This window comes from Musca domestica, unplaced genomic scaffold (genome assembly GCF_030504385.1).
Source record: "Musca domestica strain aabys unplaced genomic scaffold, Musca_domestica.polishedcontigs.V.1.1 19, whole genome shotgun sequence".
Taxonomy (NCBI): domain Eukaryota; kingdom Metazoa; phylum Arthropoda; class Insecta; order Diptera; family Muscidae; genus Musca; species Musca domestica.
The window spans coordinates 6,832,316-6,852,683 of record NW_026712245.1 but is presented as its reverse complement, the minus strand read 5'-3'; the positions used below and the strand labels follow the sequence as shown (position 1 = coordinate 6,852,683).

The following is a 20,368-nucleotide window of genomic DNA, read 5'->3' as shown; positions in this document are numbered from 1 at the left end:
TTAGAAGAAGTATGTATCGTCTGGACATCAAGGGGTTCACATTGATACGCATATTTCATTTCATTACTCCATCTTAAAACCATGATAAAATGGAATGGAATTAAGGAAACTTTTATGATCCATATCTAGAGAAGTATAGACTTCTTTTATTGTGGTACAAAAAGGCCCAAAGGACTGATTTCTACGTTAAGACCCGCTCTACGACAAGTACGCAAACATCATGCACAGCTGTCATAACACTTTTTGCGTCATCGTTGGTCATTGTAAAATATGTCCCGAAAATGTTTAAAAGCCTTTCGATGTTTTTTTTTTTTTTTATTTTGGGAAAATAAAGCTCAACTTTCATTCCTACTTAAACAGTGTACCAAATTATGTGTTTAACTGATGACTCAGTATTTCAATCTCTACAGGAATTCCTTCCATAACATAGATGAAACTTAAAAAATTGCTTACCAAGTCCTGCATGTTTTTCTTTTCTTGCTTTCTTGAAATTGATTTTGATTCTTAATAGCTATTTTGCAGGCAAACACATATTGGCTTAATTCTTAAAACTTCACACAGGAATTCGGATTACCCACACTCAATGTTGATTAAACAATTATACAATTTCACAGATTTCTTGTTTTTATTTCATTTCAATCATACTGTTTTAAAGCTACGAACTAGCGATAATTAGCTAAATGCTTCCCCGTCATACAGATACAAAACACTGTATTTAGCATGATTGGAAGCGACCATTGGCCTTCATGCGTTCAAAAGATTTCTGCGCATCGTAGTTCCTGAAATGATACAAAACAACAAAGAGACATGTTACAGAGACTTCCCCTTTATGGATACCAAATTGCAGAACTTACTTGTAGAATTCAGCGTAGGCTTCTTTTTTGGGGTTATTCACAAACAGTTTGAAAGCTGTTGTGACGACGGCAGTCAAACCAATAGCAATGGCCAAACCACGTTTTGTTTGGGCATTATGCAAGCCGCGCATAAGGGGAGCATTGTTGGAAACAGCAGGAGCGTTAGTCATTTTGGTAATTCAAATGGTGAACTCTGCAAAACAGGACATGAACGAACAGGCATTAGAAATTATAGGTTACGTAATGTTACAGAGAAAAATGGGAAAATGAAAAGGAATAATACAAATATTGTGATATTTTGCCAAGGGCCACCGAATTATGTAAATTATCAGTTATGTTGAGTTTATTTGCATTTTTCTTTTGTATTATTACTTGTATTATTGTAATTATATTTATTTTTACAAAAACTGCGCTTACTTTTTTCGTTCTCAAATCTGTGACACCTGAATTTTGGTAACTCTCAACCGAGAAATTTTTTCGTTCTCTACAAATGTCAAATTTCGTTCCAATCAGAGTTGCTTAAATTAGTACTCCTTGTCACTCGCCAATGTTACTAAACTCATGAAGTGGCGTATGACTCTCTGACGTAGTCACAGCGTATGATTAGAGATGTTCTAGAATTTATTGGCTTGCATGCCAAAAAAAAAAAAAATATATATATATATATATATATATAAAGGGCGAAAAATTAATATCAAATTAAAAGGGAAAACAACCTAAAATCTCTTTATGATATGCCACAAAATATTCCATACTATAAAGCTAAGTTGCTTACGTATCCTCACATAAATAAAAATGGAAAAACGCAACTCTGCAAAGATTGTGCCAAAAATTTTTAAATCATGCAAAATTAGTTTTCTTTACATTATAATTGAATTTACAAATTTTGTACATTGCACAAAACCCGTTGGGGGAATATTGGGGTATTCCAGAAAATTTAATCAAAAATAAACAATTTTCAAAAATATATTATATTTTTTGTTGCAAATGAATTTGATACAATTTCTGCATTTTTCTGAAATTCAACTTTAAAAACTTCCTTAAAAAGGTTTCCCATCTACAATAGATTTATAAACAAAAACTTTGACCATGGCAAAATTAAGAAGGTAAAGTCATTCAATCATGCTATGTTTACATTTTTTTAAAATTATCCCTTTGACAAAATTTCATTGTCAGAATGTATATTTATAAATAGAATCTTAATTGTATTATGAGTTTACCAAAGAAATGTCAAATTTATAATTTTGAAAAAATTGCAAACATATGGCTGCATAGAGAAAAAATATTTAAAAATAATAAAATTTTGGAAAAAATAATATATAAAAATATGATACACAAGAATCCCTTGTTAATTCTACCATGTGTTTTTCCAAATGCAAAAATCTACAATTTTTACAAAATTTTTCGATATCATAAAGGGAATATAGGTTATCGTAGCAAAAACTTTTACATTTTTGCACTTCTGGAACAGACCAGTAATATTTTGTTGTTGCAAATTAATTAGGCTTAATCTCATTATTGTTGTTTTTATAAAAGGAAAATAATGTGGCGAATATCCCCAAAGGATTTAATGAGGATTGGTGGCTATTTTTTCAAAACCTAGGTATTCACTGCCTCATTCACGCTTCGACCCAGCTGGTGGGAAGAGATTTTGGAATTGAAAATGTTGAATGAAAAATTAATGAAAATTGCAAAAATTGTTGTAAAATGCATATTATAACAACCTCCGATTTGCATCGTATAAGAAAACATTTATAAATCTACTTATTTTTGATAAAACATTTTAAAATTTTTGACGTATCAATGTTCCTAAGCTTTTATGCATTTACCTATATTATTCTACCATGAGTGTACTGGGACCCAATTCTTGTTCTATGAAAATGTGAAATGAAAACTTTTATAAAGGAAAGAAATGTCAAATGAAAAATTTTTTAAAATAAATATTTTTCATTTCATATTTTCATAGAACAAGAATCCAGCCCCTGTATGTAAAAACAGTGATGCTTTTGGTGAGAGTGTATATTGCACTCCGGAACAAAAATATGTCCGGTCATTAAATCTGGTTAAATAATCCAGATAAAATTTTGTGTTTAAACGTGCTAATATTCATAACATTACGAAGCCTTTAAAACTGGATGGTAAAAAAATTACCTAGGCCATTGTGATAAATGACTCAAAATTCTTCAAAAATTTTAAATGTTCATAAAACAAGGAAAAACATTAATTTTAAATTTTCTGTAAATGAGCTTAGATTTCAGCAAAATATGGCTTTTGTTGTTGAATTATATAACGAATTCCTTGTAAGCTGTTAAGGTGTGGGTACATAAGCAACTTGAAGTCTTCACATGGCATATTTTGTGACATATTATAAAGAGATGTCAGACCCACACTCAGATCCTGCCGTCATTTTCCCTTATAACTTGACATTAATATGCCTAGCCATGATGCCAGGCTATTTATGTACCCTGAACTTTAATTTATTTCTCATTGTTCTGTTTTTATTAAAAAAAAACATCAACAGTTTTGATTTTAATAAGGTTCCATTTAAAAAAAATCAGTTTTGCATACAAAACCTCAAAAAGAATCGAAATAAATTTGTGTAATGGTTTAATAAAATCTCTGTTTTTGTCGCTTCTTTCTTCACTTCCTTACGTTTGTGTGCAATATGATAAATTAAAATATGAATGACGGTAAGGAAAACTCGGCATATTATGTATGTGGCATAAAATACATCTTCGTTTTCAGACGATTTGCTTGTGTAAACGCCTGCTAAATCTCTCATTCAATAATAAACCAATTTAAACATGATGCATGTCCATGTGTCCTAAACTATTGTACGAAAGCGGAGAGAAAAACAAAGAGGCGATGGTCGAGAAAGAGACAGAGGATAGAAATAAGACGTGAAATGAAATGGCAGATTAATGGAGAGAAGAGTGGAGAGTGGAAGTGACTCAAATGCAAATGGCGGTTGTTATTGTTCGTGGTCGGAAATTTTTACAGCACGAATTTTTTTTACAAATTTCATCTAGAATATACAATCTAATTGTAATAAATTTATGAAATTAATCAAATTTAACTACTTTACGTGAAGTGTGTGTAGAAATTGTTATGGAAAGTGCAAAAAGAAACACGAAAAATTTCAATTGAATTTCGGCCTTTTCGTAGAAGAAAGAAAATTTTGTCGTCAATCATATTTTTTTCTGGCCCCTCTTGCTTTTGCTACCAATACAACAACACCATCAACTAACCAACCAACCAGCAGCAGCAACAACAACAAGAGTGAAGAAAAAAAAGTAAAAAGTTGATACTTCGTATGGTTCGTTTTCTACGCCTGTGAAATGTATTTTTTGCTGCCCAAGATTTCCAAATAAGTTATAATTTTTTGTGGTAGCAGTATTAAAAGCCAGAGGCCTACTCAAAAATCTATAGAAAAAAACGAAAATAAAAACAATAATGTCATGCTGTACTACTAGTGCATGTTTGTTGGCCTGAAGAACCCCTCTACACAAAATCGTAGACGAATTACATCAAAGCATCATCATCAACCCAACGTCGTTCAAGTGAAGTGAAACAACGACAATACCTAAAAAAAGCAAAAAGTGAACGATTCGGAACACATCTGAATTGAAAACCAAATAAATGTGTAGAAAACTAATGATGAAAATAATTCAAAACTCAAAAGGAGGTCTATCCAACAGAATTCCGTGTGTGTGCGTAGTGTCGACGAAATAGATTTCTTTTTTCTCTCGAATGAAGGAAGAACACCTAAAATATAAACTACAACATTCGGCATGCACCAACTCCTCCTCGGCACCACATTATTTGTGGCAAGTGCGGCAAATCGTTAGTGGTAACGTGATATATGAGTTGCCTAATGATCGTTTATTGTTTTTAATGTGTATTGAATAGAAAAAATAAAGCAAAAGTGTAAAAAAGCAGCAGAGAAAATAGCTTAAAAATAACCTGCAATAATACAATCCTCATTCAGAGTTGCCATAGAGTTGACTTTTTGCGCAAACAAACGAAACAACAGTGTACGACCGATTATAATAACGTGTGTGAACAAAGTAAACACCAAAAAAATATATATCCCCAATGTGTACATTAAGAGTAAATAGAGTAATAACAATAACAACAACTGCATATTTGTTTTGGTTAAAACCCTTAATATGTGTTTCCAATGTCTCCATGCGAAAATGGATGCAAAATTGTGGTCATAGATTTAAAATCTAGAACTTCATTGGGGTCTCTGTGAGTAGAGGAATCGAAAAGAAGTCGCCGTCGTCGTCGTCGTATCTCCATCCCCACTCATTTTAGAATCATTCAATCTTGTTGGCTTGCAAAGCAAAAAACAAGTAATCTATATATATACATATATGTGTAAGCAAATGCAATTGCCTAATTCACATCGATCGATGTGAAAGAAAATCATACAGCGTTTTTACTAATTATATAATTAGTATTTGTACGCCCTGTGAAAAGCAATTCAAATTAATTTATATAAAATTAAGTAAGAAAACAACAACAAATCACTAAACTATTAATCATCAAAAGGAGTCGAAAAAAAAGAGAGATCCCCGTTAAGCGTGATAGGTGTCGTGTGATGATATGCAACTTAAACAGGTAAGTTATTAAAGAGTGAGCTAAAAAGGAGAAGTGATTAGTTGTGCAAAAGAAATGTTAAATATGCGGGCACATTTATGATAAATGTCATTTTTCGTATATTCTTTAATGGACTTTTTGAAAATATCAATACCAAAGAAGTTTATAATTATGAGGTGGTGAAATGTAAACGTAACCAGATTTAAATTAAGCAAAATTAGTGTTCTTATACAAACAGTTATCGAAGTGCATTCCTTGCTAACAAAAAACCGACATGTTTTATAAAAAGAGACATTATCTGGTTCTTATTGCAATATTTTGTTTACATGATTACACTAAGAGCACGGCACAAATGTCATTTGTCATGTTTGACAATGGTCCCCCGCCACTGTTGTATGGAATACGTGATTACGCGACGCAATTATTTATTGACATAATGGCAACCCTAGTTTTAGTTTATTTTCAATCAAGTTTTCTACTCGCTACTCGGTAATTTTCACTGTCTTCGTTTTGTTTTATCTTTTTCTTCCCGTAGTTCCTCCCGTAGTGTATAGTGTAGTAACAAGTAACTTGTGACGAGTTTTATTTTTGTAGAGATTCAGAGTTTAATCAAAATGGCGGACATTGTTTAATACTAATTTAAATATTCAATTAAATTCCCTTGTCGTGTGGATATACAATTGTTTTTATTCTGCATGGCAAATCAAGAGAAAATTGTACAATCCTGTACTTTTTATAATATCATTAATTCAGCAGTGTATGTGTGTGTGTTCCAATTATTCCAATGCGAAGTTTCCAACCAAATGTGAGTCACTATATTTGTCTCATTCTAATGCATGCAATTCTATATGCGATGTATTGGAATGCTGCTTCTGCTGCTGGTGTATTGATGGTTGCCTGTAATCGTCGATATGTGATGAAAATTACTTGTTTTTCCCCCCAAATATTTTGACAAAAGAAAAGTGAATATTGTTTTGTGGCAAATCATAGCATTTAAACAACCATGTTAAATCGCAAAGCGCAGTGTGAATAGCAATCATAAAATAGAGAATATTGTAAATTAAAAAAGTAAATTATAGAAAAAAGGAATGAACAATTAATTTGGCTAGCCAACTCGTTAGTCTTGTTGCCAGTGTTGCCACTGCTCATTTATTTTGTATAGGCAATGTAGCGTTGCCAATGAAATGTCATAATAAGACGGCGGACTTTTCTTAACCCACTAAAGTAAACAAACCGGAGTTCATACAATTCGAAGTATTTTTTTAAATGCAAATTAAATTGATAATAATTTTATTTAATATGGTGTTTGAATTAATTGATGGATTGATACTTAAGTTATGTGAACATTAGCAAACCTAAATGGTTGAAGTTAAACATTTCCATTAAGTCAAGTATGTTATTTGTGTTTGGTTGCCTAAAAGTTCATAATTTCTGGAAAATATTTGTAAAAGGGCTGTGACTTAGATTTTCGTTGGCAACAGTAAAAAAGGACACTCGTCTAATTTTTTAAAAAACACAAAATGTTTGTTTGTCCAATTGTAATTCAATAAAGGAACGTATTTTCCTATGGTTTGATTCAGGTTGTGCGGTTCTGATTCTGATATAAGATCAAATTTTCTATTATATTGTGTATTGTTTAATAAATAATTCCAACTCGGGACTATTATATATATTGTACAACCGCATGTTTTGAAGCACTTCAATGGGATTCGTAAAGAGGCGCTCTGCTCTGTTCCGTACATTCTAACAGCATTCGGATATTTCAGCCGGTATCTCACGAATAAATGTTTCAATGTTGTCTGCCAATGTGTCAATTGTAGGGGTTCGTCCATATAGACATGTGCTTTAACATAGCCCCACAAATTTCCACACTGGGCAAAAAAAAATGGATACTATCCCAAAGTAGCGCTCACCATTCACAGTTACATTACGATTTGCAGCATCTTTAAAGAAATATTTTCAAACGATGCCACCAGCCCATAAGGCACACCAAAGTGAGACTTTTTTTGGAATCACGGGTAGCCTTTGCAATGCTTCCGATTTACTTGCTTTTGTCGTCGCACCCATTGAGCCAAAAATAAGCTTCGTCGCTGGATGTTTAAATTATATGTGCGGGAACCAATGTGATCTTGTCACTGAAAATTTGCATAAGATTATCTTTTTATACCCTCCAACTTGAAAAGGAGGGCATATTAACTTTGTCATTCCGTTTGTAACATCCCTGAATATTCGTCGTAGACCCCATAAATATATATATATATATATTCACGATCAGCATAAAATTCTGAGCCAACTTAAAGTAGTCCGTCTGTTTGTTGAAATCGCGATACAGCCCAAATTTTTTGACGTAGAGCTTCACAATTTCGCAGAGCAATTTGTATTATGTATAGGATGGTTGGTATTGAAAATGATTTGTATCGGTCCACAATTTGGTATAGCCGCCATGTAACGTTATCTCCCCGGTATTCGATCTCTTGATGATTTCGTTACATTTTTTTCACAAATATGACTAAAAATTGGTATTTGTAGGTCATAATGGGTTCTAGCTCTGGTGGCGAAATATTGTATGTATAGGTCCATGCTTTTGTATAGCCCATTAATAACGGTAACATCCGACATTCGGTATTTTGATGATATTTGCAACGTTTTTCCACGGATTTGACTAAAAATTGGTATTTGTAGGTCATAATGGGTTCTAGCTCCGGTGGCGAAACATTGAATGCATAGACCCTCGTCTTTGTATAGCCCCCATATAATGGTATCTTCCGATATTCGGTATTTTAATGACTTTTGCCACATTATTCCATGGATTTTTCTAAAAATTGGTATTTGTAGGTCATAATGGGTTCTAGCTCCGAAATATTGTACGTATAGGTTCACGTTTCTGTATAGCCCTCATATGACGGTACCTCTCGATATTCGGTATCTTGATGATTTTCGCCACATTTTTCCACGAATTTTTCTTAAAATTGGTATTTGTAGGTCATAATGGATTCTTGCTGCGGTGCCGAAACATTATATGTATAAGTCCACGTTTTGCTGTAGCGCACGTATAGGGATTCCCACCGATATTCGGTATTTTGATAATCCTAGTCACATTTACCCATGAAATTGTTTCAAATGTGGCATTTAAGAAGATTTGGTAGATGACAATCCTTGAAATATAAAATTGCCTATATAGGTCTCCGCTTTGGTATGGCCCCCATATAACAGCCTTACCCACTTTATGTTTTTTTTTTTTTTTTTTTTTTTTTTTTTTTTTTTTTTTTTTTTTTTTTTTTGAAAAGTTTAACACCATTATCCAAACGGTATTTTTAGTTTGAAGTGGAACACGTTTGAATTCAGATACTTTACTAAAAAATTGTTTTCCGATGACTTAAGCCAGCCAAATGAGCGCTGTATGTATTTCCACCTTCAATGTTTTTATTTTTTTTACTGGTTAATTCTACCATGGAAATATCCTTCCATTGTCATTCCTATTTCTTGTCATATTTGTTTATTAATATTTGATCCTTTCTCATAGATCTTGCTTTGTTTTTAATTTTGCTTAGAAATTTAGGACCCTTTGTGACCACTTTATAATGTCCGCTATAGTTTAACTTTGTTATATTCAGTTTTTAAATTTTCTGGAATGAAACATGGACCACCAATTTTATGAACATTCACCATAATCATGAGTTATAGGAAACTTGTGTTTCTAGTTTTAGTATTTACTGTTAAATTTTGGTAAAGTTCGGTTTTGCAGCACATGCGACCGGAACTTCGTTTTTGATCAAACAATAATACCTTTCCAATGATAGTTTTATTGTATTACAACCATACTCTTCTATATAGATACTTGCTTAATCTAGAATTCATATCATTTACAGCAGCTTGAACCGTACATGCGGATAACAGTGCAAATCCCTAAGGATGCGGCGCAGAGGTTACGCCAATTGGCAACCGAGAGCAATGCAACTTTACGGGCTCTCGGCATTAGCTCCGTACAATTAGAAGGAGATTCTGTGATATCACTAAATGTTGGTGGACAGCAAATCGATGTCAAATCTACAGGTACGTAAGATCGTTTAAGTATTCCTATGCGGTATTTTTTTACAAATTCTTTTTGTATTCTTTTTCAGATATTTCATCGATTTTGGGTCATGAGGCGTCAGGAACGTCTTTGGGCGGTGGTAGTAGTGGGGCCGTCAGTGACGGTGGTGATATTGGCGATTTATCACAATTACTCAATGTCGGTGGCGGAGATATTGCTGGTGGTGGTGGGGGTATGGGTGCAAATAGTGCGTTTGTACAAATGCCACAAACACCACAACAGCAACTACAACAATCATCGCCATCATTACTGCAACAGCAACAACAGAGATCAAATGTTGTTGGAGCAGTTGGTGGTTTCATGGGGCAAAACATGGTGGGACCGCTGGAAACCAACAGTGCAATGTCAGTACAACAGCAACAACAAATTATGCAACAGCGTAGAAATATAATGCTCGGTGGACCCAGTACCAGCAGTGCCGCGATTAAGCAACAACAATCTGCATACGGCCCGCAAGGCCAACAGCAACAGCAGCAGGGAGTTTTCAAATCGCCAAATACTGTTTGTCCCATGGAGGGCAAAGTGCCGGTACCACCATTACCAGGGAGCTTCGGCAATAATTCAAGGGAATTTCCATTTGAAAGTATGCGTCAGGCTCGTGTTCTACAAGGTCGTGATAATGCCCTTAATACTCCTGGAAGTCAAACTGTGCCAGTCCCTGGTGGCATTCCTGCAGCTGTTGCTGGTTTTCAAGGAAACACAGCTGGCATGCAACAGCCAATGATGAGCGGTGGCAATTTGGGACCACCACCCAATCACCTAAAGGTGATAAAAAATCCCCAAAGCGGAGAAATTTTAACGACCACAATTGGTTCTACGGCGGGCAAGGCACAATTCTTGCAACCACCACCTCCGCCATATCCGGGTGTAGGCAATGTTAATTCCCCCAATTCGCCAGTGGCAAATGCCCAGATGATAAAACAGGCACCAAGCTATTTGCATTCGAGAGTTGTGGCTGCCTCGCCAACAGGAGCGCCTCCAAATGCCATGTTATCGTCTGCAAGTGGTGGCATTGCAAGCGGAGGATGCAACAACAGCAATAATATCGCCATGTCATCACCCCTTTTGGTAAATTTGTTGCAGAACGATAGCAGTTCCATGTCATCTCAAAATGGAAATCACATGAAACAGTCACCCCTGACGTCACCGCAGCAACAACAATCACAACAGCAAGCCTTAATGCATTCACAGCAGCAACAGTCACCAATAATGGCTACCATGAACAGTCCACAACAGCATATCATGAATTCGCCCATGAGAACTAGTACTCCGGGCATGGACTTCATGATAACACAACAGCAGCAACATCAACCTCAGGTACAGCAACAGATGTTGGCCGCGCCAGGAACACCTGATAATATTTTAAATGTGCCTTCTTCACCCACTGCATCAAATGCCATGCGCATCCAGGGCCCAGCTCAGCAGCAGCAGCCGCAGCAAGTTATGGTCAGTCCGAGCAGTAGTCTTTATGTTCAGCAGCAGCAACAACGTTTCCAGCAACAGCAACAAATGTCGCCACAGCAGGCGACATTGCTGCGTCAACAGCAACTGCAAAGGCAGCAACAGCTACAGGCTGCTGCAAATGCAGGCGGTGGTCTTCAGCAGGTGCAGCAGCAACGTTTTATGCAACAGCAATCACCGCAACAGCAACAACAACAACACATGCAACAACAATCTATGGGTTCAAATGCAATGCTGGTATCGCAACAGCAGCAGCAGCAACAGATGAGGCAGGTGCGTGTGGGAAATATGTCGCAACAAACTCCAGCATCTCCATTGCAACAGCAACATCAGCACCAGCAGCGTTTAATGGGTATGGCAGCGGGACAGCAACAACAATACATGTCCATAAATGCCGGTAATATGTCACCCGCAACAGCACATTCTCCAGCCTCCAGTCATCATTCGTTGCATAGTCCCCACATGACGCCGCATGCCCATGCCCAACAACAGCAAATGGCATCCCCTTCAACCACACCCGCCCAGTCCCCTCTCAATGCGTCACAAATATCACAACAGCTGCTGCCACCTCCGCCTTGTCCTTCGCCGGCGATAACGCACAATGTTAACGCTACTGCTGGCCATCAACCTCCTCATCCCCCGCCCGTTCCTGCATCTTCACAACACACAGTACCTTCTTCACCGTCTGCCAATAGCGGAGTCAATGCGGTGCAACCGCCACCACCGCCCGATTACAATCAAGTAACGGCATCGGCCAACTCCTCAGCAGCTTCCTCTTCCTCCGTCTCCAGATGGCCTGCAGCATTGAGTAAACCCATGGACTCCAAGACAAAGAGCAGTTTTCAAGAATTTGCCCGTTACCAAATGCAATACAATTTGCAGCAGCAACAGACCAAACAACAAGTACAACAAATTATTTCCAACATTGCGAATTCATTGCCCGGCGCTACACCAACACCCACAAAAACAAACGAAACAACAGTGGTGGTCGATGGCAGTGCTGGCAATAATAATGTAAATCCTGTTGGTGGGGGAACGGGTCAAACAACGGCTACTAACATTTCAGCGGCGTCAGCGGCGGTGGGCAGCAACGCCATGGTGGACCCAAACAATGTCGATGACTTAGCGGAACATCTAATTTCGTTGACAGGCCTAGATGCATTGACAACCAATGATTTGGATGCCCTGCTGCCTACCTTGAGCTGTGATATCGATTCATCGTTGAGTTTTGATGATAAAAACGAATTGGAATCTTTGCTGCAGGATGCAAAAGATTTGGATTTGGATCTAATCGAAGGTATGGATATTGATGAAACGGCAGCTGCGGCATCTTCGCTGTTGACGGCCGATGAACAGATACCGCCGAATGTCACCTTGGCAATGGAACAAATGCAACAGTCGCAGCAACAGCAGAATATGACTCCGCAGCAAATGTTGCAGCAGCAACCCCAGGGACAAGTAATGATGCAGCAACAGCAACAACGGTCAATGGTGCAGCAACAGCAATCGCAACAAATTCTGCAGCAACGTCTCCAACAGCAGCACCCCAATATGCAACAGCAACAGCATCCCCATCTTCATCAGCAACAATCACAATCCATAAACCAAAATCCAGTGCCTCAACAACAATTTCTTATGAATTCAAGTCAGCAACTACAACAGCAGCAGCAGCAACAGCTTCAAAGACAATTTGCAATGCAACAACAACAACAACAGCATCAGCAACAACAACAACAGCACTTGGGCAATCTGAATAATGTGTCGACATCCTCCTCCACAGCATCGCTATCGAACACCCCCAGTACCAGACCACACTCCCAACAGAAACAATTCCTTATAAATCCCTTAACCGGAGAATTGGAACCCAGCCCAAGTGATGACAGTGAAACGGAGGCTGAACAAGAGACCATTAACACTCCCCACCACCATCAACAGACGCATCAGCAGCAGTCTAATCTCAATACATCGCTGAATACAAGTTTCACTCCAAATAACAGCGCCAACTCGGCCAGCATTTACGACCTCTTGCCGAATTCAGTTAATTTCTCCGAAGACTCCAATTCAAATTCATGCAGTACGGCTCTATCAAAACTCTCGGCCTTGGATCAGAACAATAGTGGCACTCTCACCCCTCTGCCCATGGGTGCTGGGTCGGACACGGAACGTTCTCGGGACTCAATGATATCGAATAAATCTCAAAAGAACAAAAAACCGAAGAGTGGTGGAACAATGGGCAGTAAACCAGTTGGTGGTGGCGGTGATATTATGGGTTCGCCCAGGTCTGCATCGTCTTCGCCCTCTGTGGGTGCAATGATGATGGGTGGTAATGCCAATGTTGTTGTCACGCCCACAAGTGGTAACAAGAAGGCCAAAAACAACTTGTTGAGAGAGAAATTACAACAAGGTGTTCGAGAAAAGAAGAGCAAAGAGGCCAATGCCACACCAAAGGTGAAGAAAGAAAGAGCTAAGCCGGGAACAAAATCGAAAGCAGCCCTGGCAGCGGCGGCGGCTCAACAAATGGCAAAGAATGCGAATACTGGTTCGGGGACTGGTGGTGCAGCTTCGGGAAATGTTATGATGGTGAACCCTTCAATGATGCAAACTCAAACGAGCAGTGCAGGCGGCAATTCAATGATGAATAGCAACCAAGCTGATGGTTCGAACAGTTCTCAGTCATCTGTGAGCACCACAAATATGGTGACAACGGAAAAGATTAAATTGCGTTTAAAATTGGAAAAATCGGAACCAGTCTCGCCTGCCTACAAAGTGGATGTTTCATTTGGTAATGATAGTGCCACGCAACAGCAGCAGCATCACCATCATCAACAACAGCAACAGTCGCAAATGAACGCTCAACTTTTGTCAAATAGTGTTGTGCAACAACAGCAGCAGCAGCAGTTGCAACAACGTCTTCATTCCCATTTTCAGCAAAATCTAAATTTTAGCAGTCCACAACAGAACCAGCAACACCACAACATGCAACAACAACAACAACAACAAATGCCCACAAACCCGCCACCACAATATCCGATGCAGCAACAAGGTGATAATATGTTTCCCCAGCCCTCATCATCCAGTGTAAGCACAAGTAGTACAAACACCACTCCCAGCAGTACAGCAGCAACAACCCCAGCCACCACGCCAACGGAGGAACCCCGGGTGCCTCCTTTGCACATCAGTTTACGGGGCGGAAAGAGCTCCATTGTGATTAAGAACTCACGTAAGGAACGGAAGAAGGTTCACAATGCGAATAACAACAACCACGATCAGGATGCCAATGGTGGTGGTGGTGCTGGTGGCGGTGATAAAATAAAAGCACCATCATCACAGCTTAAGAGGCCACACATCGTTTCCACTTCTCAAGACTCAAATTCTCCTGCATTAGACGAACAAAGTGGTGGCGCCAGTAGTGGGGGAGCCAGTGAAGCTAAACAGGCCAAAATTGTACAACATATTATGAAAACAACAACAACAACAACAACTCCACAAATGAATGGAGCCTCTCCTAGTTCCTCCTCATCAACAAGCTCATCAACCACCAACAACGTTACCAATGAAACAAACAAAATGCTTGGTCAGCAGCAGTCCACTGCTGCCTCCTTGCTGTCGGGTAAAAATGGTCTAACCATAAGTGCAATGCAAAGTTTGGACAACAACAACAAGTCGCAGTCTTCATCCATGGCTCTGATGGGGGACAATCAGGGTCTGGGCTCGAGCAATATTGGCACCATAAGTCACCTACCGCCACAGCAGTTGTTGCAACCCTCAACCCAACAACAACTGGCCAAAATAACTTCGTTACCAAATAGCATTACTCTAAGTACGATTTCCAATCCAAATGTCAGTAGTGGTGGTGGTGGGAGTGGCAGCAGTAGCATTGGTATAACAACCAGTGGTTTGAAACACAACCTCAAGACGTCTGCCATCATAACGCCAATCCAAGGAAAACCTCTAACAAAAAACCATAAACCACCGTCGTACATTACGGCGGTACAACAATTGCAGTTGCAAAAGCAACAACAACAACAGCAGTTGGCAGCCCTGGCCGAAAAACAGACTCAACAGCAAATGATAGCGGCCGCGGTAACGATGCTGCCAAGTGCCACGACCTTGAAGCGAGTTGAAATCACCAAAGTCGAGAGGAAGGATGCAAGCGGAAAGGTAATCGAACATGTGCTGGTGAAATCAAATGAACCAGTTGCCGTGACATCATCATCTGTTCCATCGGTTCAGCTTGGTTCCTCCAATGCCAGTTATAGCACATCCAAATCTGCAACACTGCTGCAAGGTACTACGACCACAATTAAAGCCACCCAAGTGGTAGCCGTTTCATCATCGTCATCAGCTTCCCCTGCCACAACAAATGCAACTCAAACACAGTCGGTTGCATCTAGCAAAACCCCGGATGTAACACCACAAAACACATCATCTGCTGTTGGATTGTCTACGGTTGGAGGCAGCGAACAGAGTCCCAGTCAACAGAGTTCCATAAATGCTGGGACAACATCAACTGCCAGCAGCAGTAGTATGAGTTGTGCTTCGACATCGTCGTCCTCGGCATCTCTTGCTACAACTTTACGAAATTCGCCAGCAAGTACCGGAGGAGGTACGCCAGCTCATGCCAATAGCACAGGGGGCGAGGATAGTGGGATAGAGTCAATGGATGCCTTATCAGAGAAATCACCCCATCAACTCACCTCCAGTAGTCCACAATCCCTACAACCTCAGATGCCTCAGATGGAGAAGCTGCCAACACAAATTCTAGCAAAATCCAATTCAACTTCATCTTCGTCAGTATCGGGAAGCGGCATAGCAAAGCCAAATGAAGACATAAGCATTGCCGATGATGAAATCGAAAAGGCTTTGGCCAAGATGGAAGGTTTCACTGAGGATGATCATTTGCTAACAACGAACGAAGCAAATGCAACGGAAGAGACGTCTAATGATGACAAACTAGGATTAGAGACACCAAAAGTGAATGGCGATCACTCACTAATTTTTGGAGAGGAGGATGATGGTGGTAATGCCATTAGAAGAGATGGTTATCAACACCACCATCATCATCATAACCATCATGGAGATGATGATGATGATGACGAGGAGCTTATAAAGAATTTAACAGCCAGCATAATGGAGGAAGAAAAACTAAAAAACGAACTCAAAGAACAGGAAAAGAAAGAAAACGAACAACGCAAAGAAGAGGAGGCAAAATTTAAGGAGTCGCCAACAATTGCTAAACATCAAACACCAGTGCAAAGTCAAATTGTTGTAGAACCATCCAAAGGCAATGAACAAGAAAAACTTGATGGTGGTGCTGGTAGTGGCGAAGCCAAAACTGAAGTTAATTACAACAACAACTATGACAAACACATGGCATCTGAGACAGAGAAGAACAAGGAAAAGGATACAAATACCACATCCTCCACTAAATCGGAGGGGGCCAGCAGTAATAAAAAGGAAAGTCCCTCCTCTCAAACAAAATCAAATTCTTCAGAAACTGCTCAAACCACCGCCGCTACCAAAGAAGATACCTTGAAAACATCGGAGCTATCCATAAGTCTAACACCGATATCAATTGAAATTCCCTTGCACTCGACAGATATTGACTCGCCACGTATTCGAACAAGAGCTAGTAGTCGTTTGGGTAGTCCCATGGATACAGCCAAGTCCAGCCCTTCTCTTGCCGATGGCCCAGCCACTAATGCCACACCAAATACTGCGGCGAAGAATAAACATGTTATGGCTGCAAAGTCGTCAGTGCATGAGCGCGTTAGTGTTAGTCCTAGGAATGCCGCCTCATCGAACAACAACAACACCAATTCGCCCTCGGCGGGTGCTACATCCAATCATCATTCGCAGTCGCATCAATCTAACAACAATAAACGCAAACGTTTGGAATCGGATAGTAGCACTGCTAGTGCAAACGAAAGTGATGCCAAACGGGCTCGCAGTGGTAGCAACACTGGCAGCAGTGCTGTCAGTTCTTCCTCAGCATCAACACCAGTTAGTGGGGCAAGTGCAAGCGAAAGTAGCAAAAAATCATCGGATAGCCTTGATAAGAACAATACTGCCAACAACAGCACAGGTGCTGCCACGACAGCAAAAAAGTTAGAAGAGTCTTCCGATTCGGATGAACCTTTAATTGAAATTGCTGGAAAAGTAAGAAATTCGAAAGCAGCAGCTGCGGGCAGCATTGAATCATCATCTACAACGTCTTTATCCCTGTCCACCTCCTCCACATTGACGGCATCGTCATCTAATAATCAACAAAATGCTGTCTCTGCGAACCATGGCAACGTCACCGGAAGTCCAACAACCGTGATGGAGACCAACACAGAAAAGACGACAAGAAATAGTCGTTCGCATCAGCATCATCCACATAATAGTAAGTATCGTTTGAATTTTGAGATGTCGGAGATTTGAGATTCCGAATGGAATCAGATTCAGCGTTAAAGCACAATTATATTACAGACCATTCATTTTACATTTTTCATTTCTGTTTTAGAGTCTTCTAACAATGTCCTGAACAACTCGACTGTTGTTAACAGCAACAACAATAATAATAATAACAACAATGAGTCCAGTGGTATTAGTTCTACAAAAACCCAAAAACACCATTCAGGGAATAACAACAATCATTCAGCGCCATCTACAACTGGCAGCAATAGTGCGGCAGCAGCAGCAACTGCAACTACACCAAATACAACAAACTCAACACATGCAACACGAGGAACTACACAAGGGGCAGCAAATGCCAGCAGCAGTAGCACCACTACCACAACGCCAAATAATACCACAACAACAACAACAACAAATAATAATATACACCACAATCCAAATACGGTGGCAGCCACCGCACAGGCAACAACGACGCCAAGTGGCAATAGTCCAAGTGATAATGAGAAAATCGGTACACGCCGTAGTGTCAGAGCATCAGCTGCTGCCAATAAAATGATTTATACCCGGGGAAGCAGTGCAAATTCCACAGGAGGTGCCGCATCTGCCAATACGGCGTCAGCAAGCCATGGAACCAGTGAAATTCATGCAAAAACAACGGGTCATTCTAAAGCATCTGCTGCCGGTGTTGGAGGCAGTGTTACGAGTTCCGAAAGTGCTGCTGAAGCACGACGAAAAACACGTAGTGCTGGTAAGTTGTGATCTTTGTTTGCATATTCCATTCCATATAGATATTAACATAAGTGCCTTCTCTGTTCTATCTATCTGTAGTTATTGGAGAATCTTTGTTGACCGAAGGACGCCGAAGAAGAGGGTCCAGAGACTACAAGTGACCATTGTCTTGCGCCTCGGCTATAGGAACTGAGGATAACTACGATTTTTATGTATTCCAAGATGATGAAGATGATGATAACGATGTGGAAGTACATGAGGGTGATGAACAACATTCCCAAGATATCAATTTCAGTACAATTTTGCACATGCCCGAGGCGCAGGATCAACAACAGAATGACAAATCAGATGGGTCGTTGGTAGTGCTAGTGGAGGAAGAAAGTGATGACGATGATGATGCCGATCGCAATGTTATTGGTGAGGCAGTAGTGGAGTTGGATAATGTAAGACGAACAGCATTTGCTGGCTACACGGAGGCTGATGATGTAGGCATTGTCATCGACGACAGTGAGCCCGATGAGTTAATGGCCAATTTGGCCAATGATGAGGCCGCCGCAGAAACGGCAAATTTATTGCTACCCGAGGAACGTCAAACCAATTTTGTCGACTTTGATGAGTTCAACATTTGCCTTAACAATATTCTCAACGATGACGATGTTGATGTTGAGGCGGAACTTTCTCCCTCGATTGTGATAGACGATGCTCTGGCTGCCAACCATGATGTGGATCATATATTCAAGATGAACAGCAGTAAGCATACATCAACAATGCAGCATAATCTATTGGATGATATGTACAGCAAGAACCTTAACACCGGCGGCAGCGGCGGCAGCAGCAGCAATGTTGGTGCCAATGATATGCATAACAACATTCTGGGAAATCATCGTAATGATATGCTGAATATGGTGCAGTTTGAACATATGGAATTTAGTTTTGACTCAGAACTGAGTGAACATGCAGAGACAGCTACAACCCCGTCAGCAGTTCATGATGTTCACGATCCAAATTACAATCAATCCTCAAAGAATGTGAGTTTCATGGAATTTCTAAAGGAAGATAATTTAGTTGATCATATTCCACGAATGGATGTGAAAAATCCTCTGCATACATCTGCAACAGCAACAGTGTCTGCATCTGTAACGGCAACCACAACCGCCTCCTCCTCCCCCTCCTCCTCCTCTAATAATAAGATCAACATGAAGAACATTGTTGAGGGTGGCGACAATGATGATAGTGATAGTGTCAATGTAGTTGCTGGTGATGATACCCGAAGAGCCTTAAATGCCATTAAACGCAATAATCATAGTATTGTAAATATATTTCAATAATATAAAAACACATTCTTATATATTTATAAATTATACTATATTTTAACATAACATTTTTCCACCCCCTTCATTTCTCAAGTTTAATTTCGATTAAGCTCCCCACTACCACTCTCCCTTGTCATCATATGAACATCTATCATTGTGTTTCGCTTGCAATGTCCATAGAAAATTTGCTATAATTTCATTATTATTTTCTAGTCAATTTTTTTATATAACATCAGCATATATTCATTTGTTTATTTTTTATTGGTTTTCCTGTAATTTTTTTTTTAAGAAAAAAGTTTTCTTTGGATTTCAGAAAAGAAAAAATATCGTTTTCTCATGTTTTCTGATATTAGACATTTGTCTGTCTGGCCCCTGGCAATAATAAATTGCATATATCTTGACTGCTGCTACCGCCATCAACTTCTGAGGATGGCACTAGGAAATGTATTTTCTCAAAAAAATACTTTAAAAAAATTTCCAATCGGCCCAATTACGGTTGTCGTTTCTATAGTCATCGTCGACGTTATGTGCAAGTCGCTATCGCCGCCGCTACGATTCAAAAATGGTATTACGGCCAGGAATAGAAGCGACATCGAAAGTTTAAAAAGAAGATTGGCAACACTTCCATGTTGTTGAAAAAAAAAAAACGTAAAAAATTGTTTGCATCGGCGAGTGCTAAGGCAGCAAATAACCATATTTGCATTGTAAGTAATATTGCCTATATCGGCTAAGTGGATCCGAGTCTAGCCCGGGTCTTGTACCCGGACTTTCGAGTCAAAAATAGTTTCCCGGGATCAGGGTAAAAATACCTACCTCTAGAAAAAAATCGATGAGGTTTTATTAAACTAGAGTTGTTTCAATTGGACACAGGAATGAGGTTTTTAGCGCTAGGATCTTAGTAGACCAGTGCCGGAAAT

The 20,368-nt window shown here is 39.3% G+C and overlaps 2 protein-coding genes across 3 annotated transcripts; one reads left to right on the top strand and one right to left on the bottom strand.

The window, feature by feature from the left end:
- Positions 1-606: 606 nt before the first annotated feature.
- On the bottom strand, positions 607-1,426 carry LOC101900765 (cytochrome c oxidase subunit 6C-1). The gene is made up of 3 exons (XM_005175191.4): positions 1,272-1,426; positions 855-1,047; positions 607-779 (listed from the first exon to the last, which is right to left on the bottom strand). The coding sequence occupies exons 2-3, from the start codon at positions 1,022-1,024 to the stop codon at positions 716-718; spliced, it is 234 nt and encodes a 77-aa protein (XP_005175248.2). The 5' UTR covers positions 1,025-1,047; positions 1,272-1,426; the 3' UTR covers positions 607-715.
- A 1,992-nt stretch (positions 1,427-3,418) lies between these two features.
- Positions 3,419-18,378, top strand: LOC101901121 (serine-rich adhesin for platelets). 2 transcript variants are annotated; one of them, XM_011292683.3, is made up of 6 exons: positions 3,419-3,544; positions 3,600-5,477; positions 9,326-9,509; positions 9,578-17,395; positions 17,516-18,157; positions 18,238-18,378. In XM_011292683.3, exons 2-6 carry the CDS (start codon positions 5,463-5,465, stop codon positions 18,297-18,299), a joined length of 8,721 nt encoding a protein of 2,906 aa, XP_011290985.2. In that variant the 5' UTR covers positions 3,419-3,544; positions 3,600-5,462; the 3' UTR covers positions 18,300-18,378. The 2 variants fall into 2 exon arrangements, with proteins under 2 accessions (XP_011290985.2, XP_011290982.2); XM_011292680.3 differs by lacking the exons at positions 3,419-3,544; positions 3,600-5,477 and adding an exon at positions 6,027-6,261.
- Positions 18,379-20,368: the final 1,990 nt, after the last annotated feature.

Bases quoted from the DNA above. Each gene is read 5' to 3' on its own strand.
- LOC101901121 (XM_011292680.3), top strand. From the start codon at position 6,241: ATGCGAAGTTTCCAACCAAAT. The intron at 9,510-9,577 runs GTACGTAAGATC...ATTCTTTTTCAG, and splicing joins AATCGATGTCAAATCTACAG to ATATTTCATCGATTTTGGGT. The intron at 17,396-17,515 runs GTAAGTATCGTT...TTTCTGTTTTAG, and splicing joins TCAGCATCATCCACATAATA to AGTCTTCTAACAATGTCCTG.
- LOC101900765 (XM_005175191.4), bottom strand. From the start codon at position 1,024: ATGACTAACGCTCCTGCTGTTTCCAACAATGCTCCCCTTATGCGCGGC. The intron at 780-854 runs GTAAGTTCTGCA...GTATCATTTCAG, and splicing joins GCCTACGCTGAATTCTACAA to GAACTACGATGCGCAGAAAT.